Source organism: Cricetulus griseus, chromosome 2 (assembly GCF_003668045.3).
Source record: "Cricetulus griseus strain 17A/GY chromosome 2, alternate assembly CriGri-PICRH-1.0, whole genome shotgun sequence".
NCBI classification, from domain to species: domain Eukaryota; kingdom Metazoa; phylum Chordata; class Mammalia; order Rodentia; family Cricetidae; genus Cricetulus; species Cricetulus griseus.
Window position 1 is genome coordinate 5248492 of NC_048595.1, and position 15138 is coordinate 5263629.

The 15138-nt window shown below is 53.7% G+C and overlaps 1 protein-coding gene across 1 annotated transcript in view; it reads left to right on the forward strand.

Moving 5' to 3' along the window:
- Nucleotides 1-15138, forward strand: part of LOC100762490 (calmodulin-binding transcription activator 1) — an 831381-nt gene that overhangs the window by 737013 nt on the left and 79230 nt on the right. Inside the window, exons 8-9 of the mRNA XM_027398331.2 lie at nt 4755-4895; nt 8165-10011. Coding sequence (XP_027254132.2) covers nt 4755-4895; nt 8165-10011 — 1988 coding nt within the window. The remainder of the gene's footprint in view (nt 1-4754; nt 4896-8164; nt 10012-15138) is intronic.

A 15138-nucleotide genomic window follows, 5' to 3' on the forward strand; every position in this document is an offset into this window, starting at 1 on the left:
CTCCCCCTCTCTCCCAGCTCCTTCCTGCTCCCCCAGCTCCTCCATAGTCCCCCTTCTCTCCCAGCTTCTTCCTACCTTCCCTGCTCTCCCAGCTTCTCCCTACTCCCCCTGCTCTCCCTACCCTCCCTGCTCTCCCTACCCTCCCTGCTCTCCCAGCTACCCCCTATACTTCCTGATCTCCCAGATCCTGCCTGTTTCCCCCCAGTTCCTCCCTACTGCCCCCTGCTTCCCCAGCTCCTCCCAGTAAGCACCGCTGACTAGGGTGTGAGCACCACTGACTGGGGTCTGAGCATCACTGACTGGGGTGTGTACACAGCGGAAGCCTGCTGTCCCCAGTTCTGGAGACTGGAAGGCCAAAGTCAAGGTGACCTTGAGGTTGACTTCTGGCCCCTTTCTGACTGTCCTCAGTCTTGTGACCTCACATGGTTTCTCTCTGCCTGCAAGCACTTCGGTTCTGTCTGCCTATGGCATGAAGTCCTATGACCTCATCTATTAATGACTTTCTTATAGATTTATTCGGGGGGTCCATGTGTAGCCATGGGGGGATCAACATTCAGTTCATCAGAGGGGAAAATGTGCTTCAGCTGAGTGGTCCATGTGTTCCACTTCTCTGGAGATTCATGGATGGAGCTGCCATGCCCAGGATGCCCTTGGCTGGCAGTTGCCCATGTCAGGATGAAGTCTCTCACCTTCACCAGCCCTTTCCTCCCCGTTTCACTGACTCTACTCATGGCAGCCGATAGCCAACTGTCTCTCTGAGCACAGCCCTGTGCTGTCATTGGTTTCATTTATCTGTAGTGGTTGGAAGCTGTTGTGCCCTGGTTCTGATTAGGGAGAGCGTCTTGACAGGCCAGGTCAGCAATGGTATAAGGTAATGGGTTTCTCTGACAGTCACCCCTAGCTGCCTCTCTGACCACAGGTCCTCACACAGCCTCTCAGCAGGCAGCTCAGGGCCCCCAGAACACTCAGCAAGAAGCCACAAGATGGAGTCCTTTAATGTCTCAGCATCTGCTTCCTGTAGTCAGTGTGGCCTCCCTGCTGTCCCTGTCCTGGGAAGGCCTGCACTAGGACCAGTTTACCCACTCATGCCTGCTTTGCTCCCTCTTTGACAGTCCCTGTCCCTGCCTTCCTGGGGACTCAGGTTCTCTGCTACCCCTTGACCAGGCCAGGGCCCACCTCCCAGGCTCCATGTATGGAGGACTGAAGAGAGGATCCCTCTGCCTGAGGTCATTTCTCAAGCTGGGGCATCTTCCTAAGCCAGGAGGAACAAAAAATGACCACGAGGGAGTGGATGTGACCCAGAGCCAGTGGGGCTCTTTTCCTGGCCTTCCCTCTTTTTCCTCTCTGGGCCCCATTGTGACCTTGCATTTGATGGAGGGCACTTGCTGGGTTCCCTGTTGTTGCTGTCATTGCAAGGGTGTAGGCCTTGGGCAGGGGTGGTGAGTGGCAAGTGCCCTGTGCAATTATGAACCTTCCTTTCAAAACACATTTTTTTCTTCCACAGTAGAAATCTCCTTTCCCACTGATTCATTTCGTGTCGGGAAGCCGAGCATGACATGTTAAAAGCCGTCTTGATAGTATTTGATATTCAGTACTAACAACTCCCCACCCTGAAGGAGGGGGCTTTTCTCCCCCTCCCCCAGACAGAGGAGGGGACAATCTGCATATTGGATCTACTAAGACACTAGGTAATTTGCATTAAGCATCCAGAAATTCGCTGCTTGCAATCTGTCACCCTCTGCCGGGTTTTCATTTTATAACTTCCACAACATAAGGAAGAAAGCAAGAGGCAGAGGGATGAGATATGCCGCAAGGGGAGCCGGTGAGACTCAGAAGATGCCACCAGCCCCAGGGACGCTTAGCAAGCCCGCCCAACCAAGCATGATCTAGGACTGACATGTGACTCGAAACTATGGAGTTTCCCTGAAAACACTCATCTCTCTAGAAGCCAAATTCAAGTAAGTGGGAGGGGAGTCCCCAAAGAACATGGCTTTGCAATTGGCGCCTGCTCCAGGTTCCCATAGTGGATGCTCTGATGCAAGGCCTCCTTCTTGGCCTTTCTTGCTGGATCAGGGTCAGGACAGAGTTATGGGTTCTATCTTGATGGCATTTAAGGATACACATACATACTCTCACACACACATACATAAAGACACACACATGCACACACACTCACACACAGACATACACACTCACACACACATACACACACTCACACAGACATACACACACTCACACAGACATATCCACACTCACACACATAGACACACTCACACATACACATACACACACATACACACAGGCACACTCATACACACAGGCACACTCATACACACAGAGACACACTTATACAAACATACTCACACAGACACACACTCACACAGACTTACACACACACTCAGACACATACTCACACAGACATACACAAAAATACATACATACATACTCACACAGACTTACACACACACTCATACGCATATACTCACACAGACATATACACACATACACACACAGGCACGCGCGCGCGCGCGCACACACACACACAGGCACGCGCGCACACACACCCACACACACACACACACACACACACACTGTAGGAGCTTTAAAACATTTCTGAAACACTTCAGCCTCACAATATCAAGGTCTTGGTACAGTGAAGGGGACATGCAGCTGGTACAGGCTGTCACACATTCCCGGGAGCAGGAAAGTTTCCATGTTACCTCCGGCTCCTGGATATGGTGTGTGCTGTCACCCCCCCTCCCCCAGCCTGTTTCCTCATCTGTGAAATGAATCTGGAGTGGTGGTAAGTGGCCTGGCCCATGCCCAACATGCTCCTGCTGCTGTCCAGCCTGTGTGCTGGAACTTCAGACAGAGGATAATTTGAAAAGGAAACACCACAGCTGTGGTGAGGCATGGCAACCCCTGGCCTGGGCCATACTTTCCAGCCTCTGGAAACATTCTGGGGACATGATGTTCAGAAAGAAGAAACCCAAATGGGTTTAATTAGCAAGATCTAAAGCCTCCCAGATCTGTAGGGATTCCCGTTGCCACACACAGGGAACCCAAGAACAGAGCTCCCTCCCCCCACCTGCTGCAGAATGGACCACAAACACCATCCATCGTGCTGCACAGGTGCTCCATAAAGCTCTCAACAGGAAGGGCATCTCCAAGGCTAGACAGACAGGCAGACTAGCAGCAAAGGACACCTAGTCTCATCGTCTCCGACCCTCCAGAAGCTGGAACTCACTGGGGACATCAGAAGATATGGGAGGCAAGTCCCTGAAGACCCTCAGAGCAGTAAAGGACAAGGAGGATGGCCATCACCTGGCCATGTGGGCCAGAGGAGCCCAAAAAGAAGACAGCCGGGGAAATGCCCACCAGAGCACAGCCACGCACCTGGCTTCTTGTCTTGAAAAACCCACCATGGATGTGATGAGGAAAGGTGACGAGGTGAATGAACACCTGTGGGGTCTGCCAGGGGTCTGAGCTGTCTGAAGCTTCCATCACAGACCTCTGTGGGCCTCAGCCACATCCAAGGGCACTGCTATCACCACCTGCTTCGTCCGCGTCACCATCAACACTGTCCTCACCACTGACAGATGTGACAATGCTATTCTTTGTTCAGTTAACACAACCTCCTGGCTGGTTGGTGAGGCACTCCCTAGTCGGTTCCCACTTTAACTTTATAGACAAGGAGGTGGACTCAAGGAGGCAAACTAATACACCTTGAGTTCACAGGAGATCCAACCCCTGCCTCAAACCCAGGTGTGAGCCTGGCCCAACTCCTCCCTGTCCTATAGCTTAGACACGCCCTATGGCTGCATTCTGGAGCCCTTCGGGTGTCCCCATGCTTGATAGCCACCTCCCTGCCTTGTTCTCATGTACTCTCACCTTCTCCCTGGAGCCCCAATGCTGTGGGCTTACTGTCTGAGACACCCGAGTGGGTGGGGCCATGCTCAGGGCTCAACTCTCTCGGTAAGGTCTGCCCCCTCCACACACTCAACAGGGCATGTCCGGTGTCTTAGGGGTCTGTCCAATCTCATCCTGCCAAGCAGGTAGAAACCTCTTTCTGGGCTCTTCACCCCAACTCCAGGGACTGCAGACACCCAGGAGTGAGCCAAAGTCCCAGAGCAGCTGTAAGGATGGTGAATTGTCAATTAGAACTGGGACTGAGTCCCCTACACTCAGGATCGTGGGCTATCGGTCCTGTTCCCACTCCAGCCTCTCTTGAGATTCCCTTTGGAGCACAGTAGTGTGGGAGGGTGGGAAGCTGAAGCCTTCCTGTAGGGGGAGAGCCCCCTCCACACATGCTCCCCAGCCCTGCTCACAAACCCTCCCACTACTGCCCTGTAAGTCTGCACAAAGACTTACAGCCTCCGTACCTGTGGACGTACCTCCGTACCTCCCAAACTTCCTGTCTTTCACCCCGTCCTTGTTTCTCACCTCCTCTTGGGAACTCCCCACCCCCAGAGAGCCATCTCAGTGCCTTTAAGTGAAAACTACTCCCCCATTCAGCAAAGGGAGGAAAGCAAGGAAGAGCTCAGAGCTCCTAAAAGAGCAGAGGCTTGGTGGCTAGCTTGGCCTCCCAAATCGGTCCTAGAGCCTGCCTTTCAGAAATCCCAACACCACCTCCCCAGGACAGCCCCATCACTAGCAGCCCTGACACACCTCTCCTCTCTCCCTCTCTCCCTCTCTCCTCTCTCTCTCTCTCTCTCTCTCTCTCTCTCTCTCTCTCTCTCTCTCTCTCTCTCCAGTCCATGGTATCAAGTGGACCTGCAGCAATGGGAACAGCAGCTCAGGCTTCTCAGTGGAGCAGCTGGTACAGCAGATCCTTGACAGCCACCAGACCAAGCCCCAGCCTCGGACCCACAACTGCCTCTGCACCGGCAGCCTGGGTGAGCTGGGGCCCCTGGGGGGCATATGGTACTGGGTACCAGGTGGTGGGCTCTGCTCTCCTGCCCAGTGAGGAAAGGGGTGGGCAGGCATATCTAGAAGCCAGGTTGCACTGGGCGCAGTTGGAGGATGGGGGACGGGACACTGCTGTCCAATCCAGCGAGGAAAGGAATAAGAGGTTTCTGAGGCATGCGGTACCCTGTCCTGTGAATGGAGACCTGAGTTGGGGGTCCTAGAGAGCAGGTAGTACTGGGGTAAAGGGGGCCCTCCTATCCTATCCAGAAAGGGAAGAGACTAGGAACCAGTTGATGTCACAGCAGCTAAGGGGGCGCAGTAGACCCTTCAACCTGGTCCTGCCCCCCCCCCCAGAATCATAGCCTGCTTTGGACAAGAGAGAGCAGTTTCCAGTGAGGCAATAGGGACAAGGAAAAACACACAGCTGCACCAGGAAAATAGAGATATTTGGGGCCTAGACCTCCATACACTCACTGCAAGTGTCCCTAGGAAGCTCCAGCAGGAGGCTCTAGTAAGCCAGCTCTGAGGTTTGTCAGCATCTGCCTGAGTCTGGGACCACTCAAGCCAAACCTGTCGTTAGCCTCTGTCTCTTCCAGGAGGGGGAGGTATCCTATACTCCTCCCTAACGCCTCTGCTTTTCTAACCATGGCGTTTGCTTTGTGGGGTGGGCTCTTCTCTCCCTTGCCCATCTTCATTAGAAGCTTCCATCAATCAGCTGGGTCACTGCTCTGTGAAAGCTTCATAATACATTTGGGAGTCTAGATGGTGAGCCTGAAACAGAATCAGGAAGAATTTGCCTTTTTCTCAAAAGCAAAATGACCCTTGTCTAACAGAGTAGAAGGAGTGATTCCTGAAGATGCGAAGGTCCCAAATGTGGCAATATCTTGTTTATGATCCAATTAATAAAGCTTGCCTGAAGATCAGAGTACAAGCCATAGAGGCCAGGCAGTGGTGGCACACACCTTTAATCCCAGCACTAAACAGATCTCTGTTAGTTCAAGGCCACCCTGAGCTACGCAAAATTGATCCAGTCTAAAAGAGAAACAGAGTTCACACAAAGGTGATTCCAGAACTTGGGATCCCACGCCTTTAATCCCAGCACTAGAGAGGAATATAAGACCGGAGTAGACAGGAGCTCAGTGAGCCTGAGATTTGGTGGAGAGCAGTGAGCACTGGTAGAGGTGAGAACTCTCTAGTGGCTGGCCGCTTTGCTTCTCTGATTTTCAGGCAAGCTTTATTTGTTAGACCACAAACAAAATGTCACCACACCCAAAGAGTTGAGGACAGGACCTGGCTTAACTGAGGGTCACCTCAGATACCTTCATGTTGGGCTGGCCAGATGGCTCAGGAGGCGAAAGTGCTTTGTGACCAAGCCCGATACCCTGGGTTTGTAACTTACTTGATGGAGGGACCCAACTCATGTTAGTTGTCCTTTGACTTCTGCACCAATGCCATGGCCCAGGCATTCCTCCCCATTCACACATACAGAGACATAATGCAATGAAAGATTTAAATAGGTCCTCACCCTGCAGCAGAGTCCAGAATGCTTCTGATTCTAGGATCAGAGAGCTGGCCTGGAGAAGGGCCCATCCCCCACCTCCCTGGGTTAGCCTCTGGTTTCCGGTCCCCAGAACAAGGGTGTGAGAAGTTGGCTTGGGCATGGAGACACAGCCACAGTCCCCGGGAAGAGCCTTCTGGGTCAGAGGGTATCTTTCCAGATGGGCAGTGTCTGTCTGTGGTGGTGAAGGGGATTTTCCTGGAAAAAAGACACCCCACCCCCACCCCCTGGCTTTCCACATGCCACATCCAGCTGCTTTTGAAAAAAGAGCAATAGGTCCAAAGCATTTGGCCATTGCAGGATGGTCACATAGAGCTCCAGGTCTGGGAGTAGATGCCAAGTGCCAAGGATTGTGGTCTGTCCTGCCTGGGGTCTGGACGGGGGACTTTGCAGAGGGTTCTAGCTCTTGGGGAAAGAATTAGCCAAAGTCCCAGCTCTGACTTCATGCCTGTGTGTGTGTATGTATGTGTGTGTGCATGTGTGCATATGTATGCCTCTGTGTGTGTGTACACGTGTGTGCATATGTATGAATGTGTGTGTGTACATGTGTGCATATGTATGCCTCTGTGTGTATGTGTACATGTGTGCATATGTATGCCTCTGTGTGTGTATGTGTACACGTGTGTGCATATGTGTGAATGTGTGTGTGTACATGTGTGCATTGTATGCCTCTGTGTGTGTGTGTACACGTGTGTGCATATGTATGAATGTGTGTGTGCATGTGTGCATATGTATGCCTCTGTGTGTGTGTGTACATGTGTGTGCATATGTATGAATGTGTGTGTGTACATGTGTGCATATGTATGCCTCTGTGTGTGTGTACACGTGTGTGCATATGTATGAATGTGTGTGTACATGTGTGCATATGTATGTATGTGTGTGTGCATGTGTGCATATGTATGCCTCTGTGTGTGTACATGTGTGTATATGAATGCCTCTGTGTGTGTGTACATGTGTGTGCATATGTATGAATGTGTGTGCATGTGTGCATATGTATGCCTCTGTGTGTGTGTACATGTGTGTATATGAATGCCTCTGTGTGTGTGTGTACACGTGTGTGCATATGTATGAATGTGTGTGCATGTGTGCATATGTATGCCTCTGTGTGTGTGTACATGTGTGCATATGAATGCCTCTGTGTGTGTGTGTACACGTGTGTGCATATGTATGAATGTGTGTGTACATGTGTGCATATGTATGTATGTGTGTGTGCATGTGTGCATATGTATGCCTCTGTGTGTGTGTACACGTGTGTGCATATGTATGAATGTGTGTGTGTACATGTGTGTATATGTATGCCTCTGTGTGTGTGTGTGCATGTGTACATATGTATGCCTGTGTGTGTGTGTACATGTGTGCATATGTATGCCTGTGTGTGTGTACATGTGTACATATGTATGCCTCTGTGTGTGTGTACATGTGTGCATATGTATGCCTGTGTGTGTGTGTGTACACGTGTGTGCGTATGTATGCCTGTGTGTGTGTGTGTACACGTGTGTGCGTATGTATGCCTGTGTGTGTGTGTGTACACGTGTGTGCGTATGTATGCCTGTGTGTGTGTGTGTACACGTGTGTGCGTATGTATGCCTGTGTGTGTGTGTGTACACGTGTGTGCGTATGTATGCCTGTGTGTGTGTGTGTACACGTGTGTGTGTATGTATGACTGTGTGTGTGTGTGTTGTGCTCCCATCTCCACAGGAGCGGGCAGCAGCGGGCATCATAAGTGTAACAGTGCCAAACACCGCATCATCTCACCGAAGGTGGAGCCACGGGCTGGGGGCTACGGGGGCCACTCGGAGGTGCAACACAATGACGTGTCAGAAGGCAAGCACGAACCCAGCCATGGCAGGAGCACAAGCCGGGAAAAGAGGAATGGCAAGGTGGCCAAGCCAGCGCTGCTACACCAGAACAGCACGGAGGTCTCCTCCACCAATCAGGTGGAGGTCCCTGACACCACCCAGAGCTCCCCGGTGTCCATCAGCAGCGGACTCAACAGCGACCCAGACATGGTAGACAGCCCAGTTGTCACAGGTGTGTCCAGCATGGCGGTGGCCTCTGTGATGGGGGGACTGTCCCAAAGTGCCACAGTGTTCATGTCTGAGGTCACTAATGAGGCTGTGTACACCATGTCCCCCACCGCCGGCCCCAACCACCACCTCCTCTCGCCCGATGCCTCTCAGGGCCTTGTCCTGGCTGTAAGTTCCGACGGCCACAAGTTTGCCTTCCCCACCACGGGCAGCTCAGACAGCCTGTCCATGCTGCCCGGCAATGTGTCCGAAGAGCTGGTCCTCTCCACCACCCTTGATGGTGGCCGGAAGATTCCAGAAACCACCATGAACTTTGACCCCGACTGTTTCCTCAATAATCCAAAGCAGGGCCAGACATACGGGGGTGGGGGCCTAAAAACTGAGATGGTTAGCACCAATATCCGGCACTCGCCGCCTTCGGAGAGGGGCTTTGGCTTCACCAGCGTTCTCACCAAGGAGATCAAGACCGAAGACACCTCCTTTGAGCAGCAGATGGCCAAAGAGGCGGCATATTCCTCCTCAGCGGTAGCTGCAGCGTCCAGTTCCCTTACCCTGACCGCAGGATCCGGCCTCCTGCCTTCCGGTGGTGGCCTGAGTCCCAGCACGACCCTTGAACAGATGGACTTCAGTGCCATAGACTCCAACAAGGACTACGCGTCTAGCTTCAGCCAGACGGGCCACAGCCCCCACATCCACCAGACCCCCTCCCCCAGCTTCTTCCTGCAGGATGCCAGCAAACCCCTTCCCCTCGAGCAGAATACCCACAGCAGCCTGAGCGACTCTGGGGCCACCTTTGTGATGCCCACGGTGAAAACGGAGGCCTCATCCCAAACCAGCTCTTGCAGTGGCCATGTGGAAACGCGGATAGAGTCTACTTCCTCCCTGCACCTCATGCAATTCCAGGCCAACTTCCAGGCCATGACAGCAGAAGGGGAGGTTACCATGGAGACCTCGCAGGCAGCTGAAGGGAGTGAGGTCCTCCTCAAGTCTGGGGAGCTGCAGGCCTGTGGCTCTGAGCACTACCTGCAACCAGAGACCAACGGGGTGATCCGCAGTGCAGGTGTCCCCATCCTCCCGAGCAATGTGGTGCAGGGACTCTACCCAGTGGCCCAGCCCAGCCTGGGCAACACCTCTAATATGGAGCTCAGCCTGGACCACTTTGACATCTCCTTCAGCAATCAGTTCTCAGACCTGATCAATGACTTCATCTCTGTAGAGGGGGGCAGTGGTGCAATCTACGGGCACCAACTGGTGTCGGGGGACAGTGCTGCACTCTCGCAGTCAGAAGATGGGGCGCGTGCACCCTTCACCCAGGCGGAGATGTGTATTCCCTGCTGCAGCCCCCAACAGGGCAGCCTGCAGCTGAGCAGCGCCGAGGGCGGGGCTGGCACCATGGCCTACATGCATGTCGCCGAGGTAGTCTCGGCTGCCTCCGCCCAGGGCACTCTGGGTTTGCTGCAGCAGAGCGGACGGGTGTTCATGGTGACTGACTACTCCCCAGAGTGGTCTTACCCAGAGGTAAGCTTCAGGTGCAACCACACCACACGCCGCCCTAGCGCCCACCTCACCTGTGCCATGGCGCAGCCTGGGAAGCTTGTTTGCATGTGGCCATTTGGATGGAGCTGTGGCCGGAGACACAAAGCTGTTCCCTCCCATGGTGGCCCTCAGACTTTACTGTAGCAAGGAGTTTTCCAGTCAGGGTTCTCCCAAGGAGGCAAGTTGCTTCCCAGCTCTGACCAGAGCAATCTGCTGTGTTCTGGCCACAACCTTGGCTTTTCTTTCTTTTATCTTTTCTTCCCTCACATTTTGTCCCCTGCCAACATCGGAGTCATGGGGTTATCACTCCCTGTGGCTCAAGCTCAACTTCACCAAAGCAAATGGGGAGCTTCCCACCAAAGGTGACAGGGAGGGTGCAACTTTGGAACACTCCACCATCTACCAAATCAGCATGATATATGGCCCAGGATCCAGCCTGCGCACCCCTCACCAAGGGCTGATTTCCCAGAAGCTGACCTTAGAGACTGCTGCTCCAAAAACACTGTAGGAATACCCAGGTCTTGCCTCAGGAACACTAAAATAGAATGGGCTAGGAAGGGGACAGTGTGGCTCTAGACCTCCTAAACACCTTGATTGCATGAGGCAGAGCTTGAAAATCTGCTGGCCATGCCAGCGCTTCCTCTGTATCAGACATTTTACCCCAGGGGTGACTGCCCATAACTCTTGGTCCCCTGGCCACAGGCAGGGGACCAAGGCAGGGACTAGGTTCGTCTGTCCTCTCCCCTGGCAAAGCCAACAGGTCAGAAAGGCATCAGAGTCAAAAAACCCCAGGTCAGAAAGGCATCAGAGTGACCCAGGCTGCAGCCCAGCCTCTGGACCTACAGCCTGGAAAGCTGGCCCATAGCTAGTAGGCAGAACACCTGTTGCCCATGAGTCTCTCGAGTGTCCACAGGATGGTGATAGAAGCAGTAAGACCACTATGGTAGGGAGAATGGCCAGGAGCGTGGGGCAGGAACTGGCTGACTGATCTAGTGTGAAGCTTGGTTCTGCTCTTGTACTCAGTTGACCTTGGAGAAACTGCCACCTTCTCCGTCTCTAAAATAGCAGCCATGAAGGAACTGGAGAGATGGCTCAGCGATTAAGATCACCAGCTGCTCTTCCAGAGGACCCAGGTTCAATTCCCAGTAACCACGCAGAAGCTGACAACTCTCTTTAACTCTAGTCCCAGGAGATTTGAACACCTTCTTCTAGCCCATTCAGGCAACAGGCACACATGTGGCACACAAATACCATGCAGGCAAACCGCCCATACACATTAAAAAAATAATAAAATTAAAAAACGGAAAGCAGCAAAGGGACCTTGAGTCTCTGAAGACTGACAAAGACAGCCCTGCCTGCCTCCACTCTGCCACACTCCAGCCCCTCGGTAGGCACCCAGAAGGATCCCACTGGGCTTCCTCTTGGTATGTCTCACCTTTCACCCTGCTCTCCTGAACATACATCTTTGTACCTCCTACTGTTCTCACACCTAGAGACCCACTGGGTAGCCTCCTCCAGGAGGCTTGGGGAAACCGTTTAGAGGGATCAGGGAGGAGAGATGAGACTATCGTGTATTCTGGGAAGGTCCTATCTGCCTTCTGACCCTCTGGGCCCCAGTTCCCTTGTCTACGCAGAAGAGAGACTGGACATGACACTGCTATGTCTTAGGACTTGGGAGAACAGCCCTCATACAAGCCTATAGGCACACGGCATGCTGCAGGCCACGAATATCACCTGGCAGGCAGGATGGCCTTGTTCCCTGGCCTGAGAGTGTGCGCCCAGCCCAGCACTCCAGCCCCTGCTGAGATGAGGTCCCCTGCAATCCTGGCACCCTCAGTTCTATGCAGCCTTCGACTGGCTCCAGAAGGCTGTCAGTTCAGCAGATCGCCACCAGAGGGCAGTCCAGGATGGCAAATGCAAGAGTAGTCAGGGATGTCCAACCCTGATTTTCCAGAAACCCTCATAATTCCTGGCACCCTGGAATGGAAGCAAAGCAGAATCAATTTGATTAGAGGAAAAAGCCAATTTTGTGCCTAACAGGACCTCATGGTGAAGCCTCCGAGGTGGCTTCCTCCTTGCCAGGCTCTCCTACCCAAGACACTCTCCCCAGGCCCATAGCGTGGTCACCCAGTTCTGTAAGAAGGCAGAACTTCCCTCCTGATACTGTCCCCCCTCACAAACCCCTTGTGGGCATGATTTCCAGGTGTCGTGCCTTCTTTCTCTGCCAGCTGATAAGTTTGAAGTGTGCCAACTCCTACCCCCCCCAACTTCCAACTCCTACCCCATCACTATGACAGGGCAAGCTCAGGGAGAACTCTCTGGCAAGCCCTGTAGCTGGGACCTCGGTTTAAGTCACAAAGACGGAGTCAGGCTATATGGTCTCTTGGCATACCACCCCCACCAGCTCTAAACCTCAGTGGTTCCCAGGCATGTCATGCCTAACCTGGCCTACTGGCTCTTTTCTGAGTGTGCGTCCTCCTGCTTCTGCTCCCGTGTCTCCTACAATACCCACTTGGTCACCTCTCAGCCAGTCCCCAATACACACACAGACACACACACAGACACACACAGACACACCACAAAAAACAGAGTGAACACACAATATATGCATACTATATACATCTCACCCAGAATACAAGGCACACACTATGCCCCACTACACCCAGCACATACGCTACACCACACCACACACATAGAAAACACACACACACACACACACACACACACACACACACACACACACACACAACACCGAGGCTCTCTGTGCCTCAGCATCTGTACAGGGTACGTTGGAACTCAAGGCCCTTCATCTCAGGACTCACAGGACATAGACCGAAGACAGCACCCCCCCCAGGCCCCCCCCCTGCATCATCTTATGCCACTAGCCCCTGCTACACCAGGCAGAAGAGGCTGCAATTAGAACTGTCAGGCACCCACACATCACAAATGATTCAGTGCAGCCAGGCGAGTGGTTGCCATGGGAACGGTCCCTGGAACTGATGGATGCTGAGGCTTCCTGCGGCAGTTGCCATGGAGAAGGTCTTGATGTTCTCCAGTCGTCTCCGCAGTTCTTTGTCCCTCACAGCAGCCCCGAGCCACGCTAGCAGCCGTGGACTGCGGTTATTAGGGCCATTAGGGGCCCCCTCACGTGGTAACTGTCTGTGACCTTCTGAAGCCAGTGTTCTGCCATTTCCTGGGGTTCATGGTTGGACCAGGCTCGGGGCAGGACGTCACACCCAGGCAGCCACTTCCAACTCCTACACCATCACTATGACAGGGCCCTGAATCGACTTTATGGAGCTGTTGGGAAAAGAGAGGCAGCTAAAACCACAGTCATCAGAGGGACTGGGCTGCTTGCCCGAGGTCACGCAGTTACCAGAACAGACGTGGGAGCTGGGGATAAGGTTCAGCAGCTAAGAGCACTGGCTCCTCTTGCAGGGGGTCCTGGGTTCAATTCTCAGGACCTGCGTGGTGGCTCACAACCATCTGTAACTCCAGTTCCAGGGGATCCAATGCCCTCTTCTGACCTCTGAGGGCACCGAGCACACACATGGTACACAGGCATACATGCAGGCAAAAATATACACATGAATAATCCAAGATGGAGGGGAGTTCTGGTTTTGGAATTCTGTCTTGAGCTCTCTCCACTGCCTCCAAATCTTGGTGACACTACAGTTAGCTAGACATCCCCACCCAGAGGAAGGTTTGTTTGCCAGCACAAGAGGGTACCTTCCGGCCAAGGGCAATTCTGCTGGCTCTGGGCCACACATAGCCCCAGAACACCACACCACCATGGTAAACAATACCTGCTGCTGCTTATGCCCAAGGCCTAAGTCTGGGTTCCAAGGAACATTGGGGGGGGGGGTTGAGAGCAAAGATGGGTATGAAGTTTGGAGCTCCCTCTGGGCAGGGACAGGCAAGGGTTAAGGGGAGCAGGTGAGAATGAGAGAATGAAGAGGAGACAAGGTCTAATAGCAGCAGAGGGCAAGGGCCTGGCTTGGAGCCGTGGGGAGGTCAGGGCTCACTGCAGCAGCTCCTAAGGTGGCCTCAGCCTTGCTTCAGCTCCTGGAGCGCCTCTCAGCCTTCTCTAGCCAGGCCACCAGGTGGCGCTCTTCACTCTGGCCAGCACAGCTCTCCGCCCCCCTGCAGGAAAAGGTGTTTACTTGTTTGGGGGTGGGGTGGATGAGCCTCTAGGGTGGGTCTATCCAAGGTTAGCCAGGAGAGCCAGAGGCCAGCGCCCCTGCCCTCTGCATCCCTGGGCAGAGCATCCTTCCTCCCGAATGACCAGCCTCTCTTCTTGGCTAAGCCGTAAGTAGGGGACCTCTAGCCTCCTCTACCTGGGGCTCTGGAGAGAGACAGAGAGGAGGTGCCATTAATCACAAACGGGAACAATGGCCCTGAATGGGTTTTCCTGGGAGCAGCCACATGAGGCTGCTTGTTCTGGGGCATTCCCGCTGGCCAGAGCAGGTTAGGGAGGGCCGAGCCTTTCTGATCCTGTCTCACCCGGCACCCTGGGTCTGTGAAGACAGTTTTCCATGCACTGGAGCTGAGGAAGGTCTACTGAGGTCCTGGCCAGGCTTCCAGGCTGCTGCCTGCATGTGTGGTGCAGGAGTGCCAGCGAGGGGCCGTTCTTCGTGTCTACATAGCTCGAGGCACCCTGAGCGACACAGCAGGCCTCAGCTCAGTCTGAGAGCTGTCTCTGAATTCTGACTGCTTCACTCCATTTTCTCTCGGTGTTCTTGACCCCACCCACTTCCTGGGCTGCTCCCCTTGCCATCTCCTACCACACCCTGGGGGTCCTGGGCTTCCCTTCAGTTTCCTGCAGGAACATCTGTCCCTTGTGGGGGTAAGGGGGACGACCACGCTGTTTTCAAATCTGAGTCCCCGCCACCTCTCCCTATATGCATGACTGAAAGTCTCCTGTGTCCTCCCTGCTTCTCCTGGGAACCCTGCTGGCTGGTTCCCAGGTTCATCAATGGGCTAAAGTGGCAATGAGAAGTCTTGCTTGCAGCTAATGCCATGGAACCCTGAGGTACACAGGACGGTGTCAGGGTGCTGGGTGCCAGCTGAGGAAGGCCTCTGGGGGTCAGGACAGCTGCAGGCCTTTCT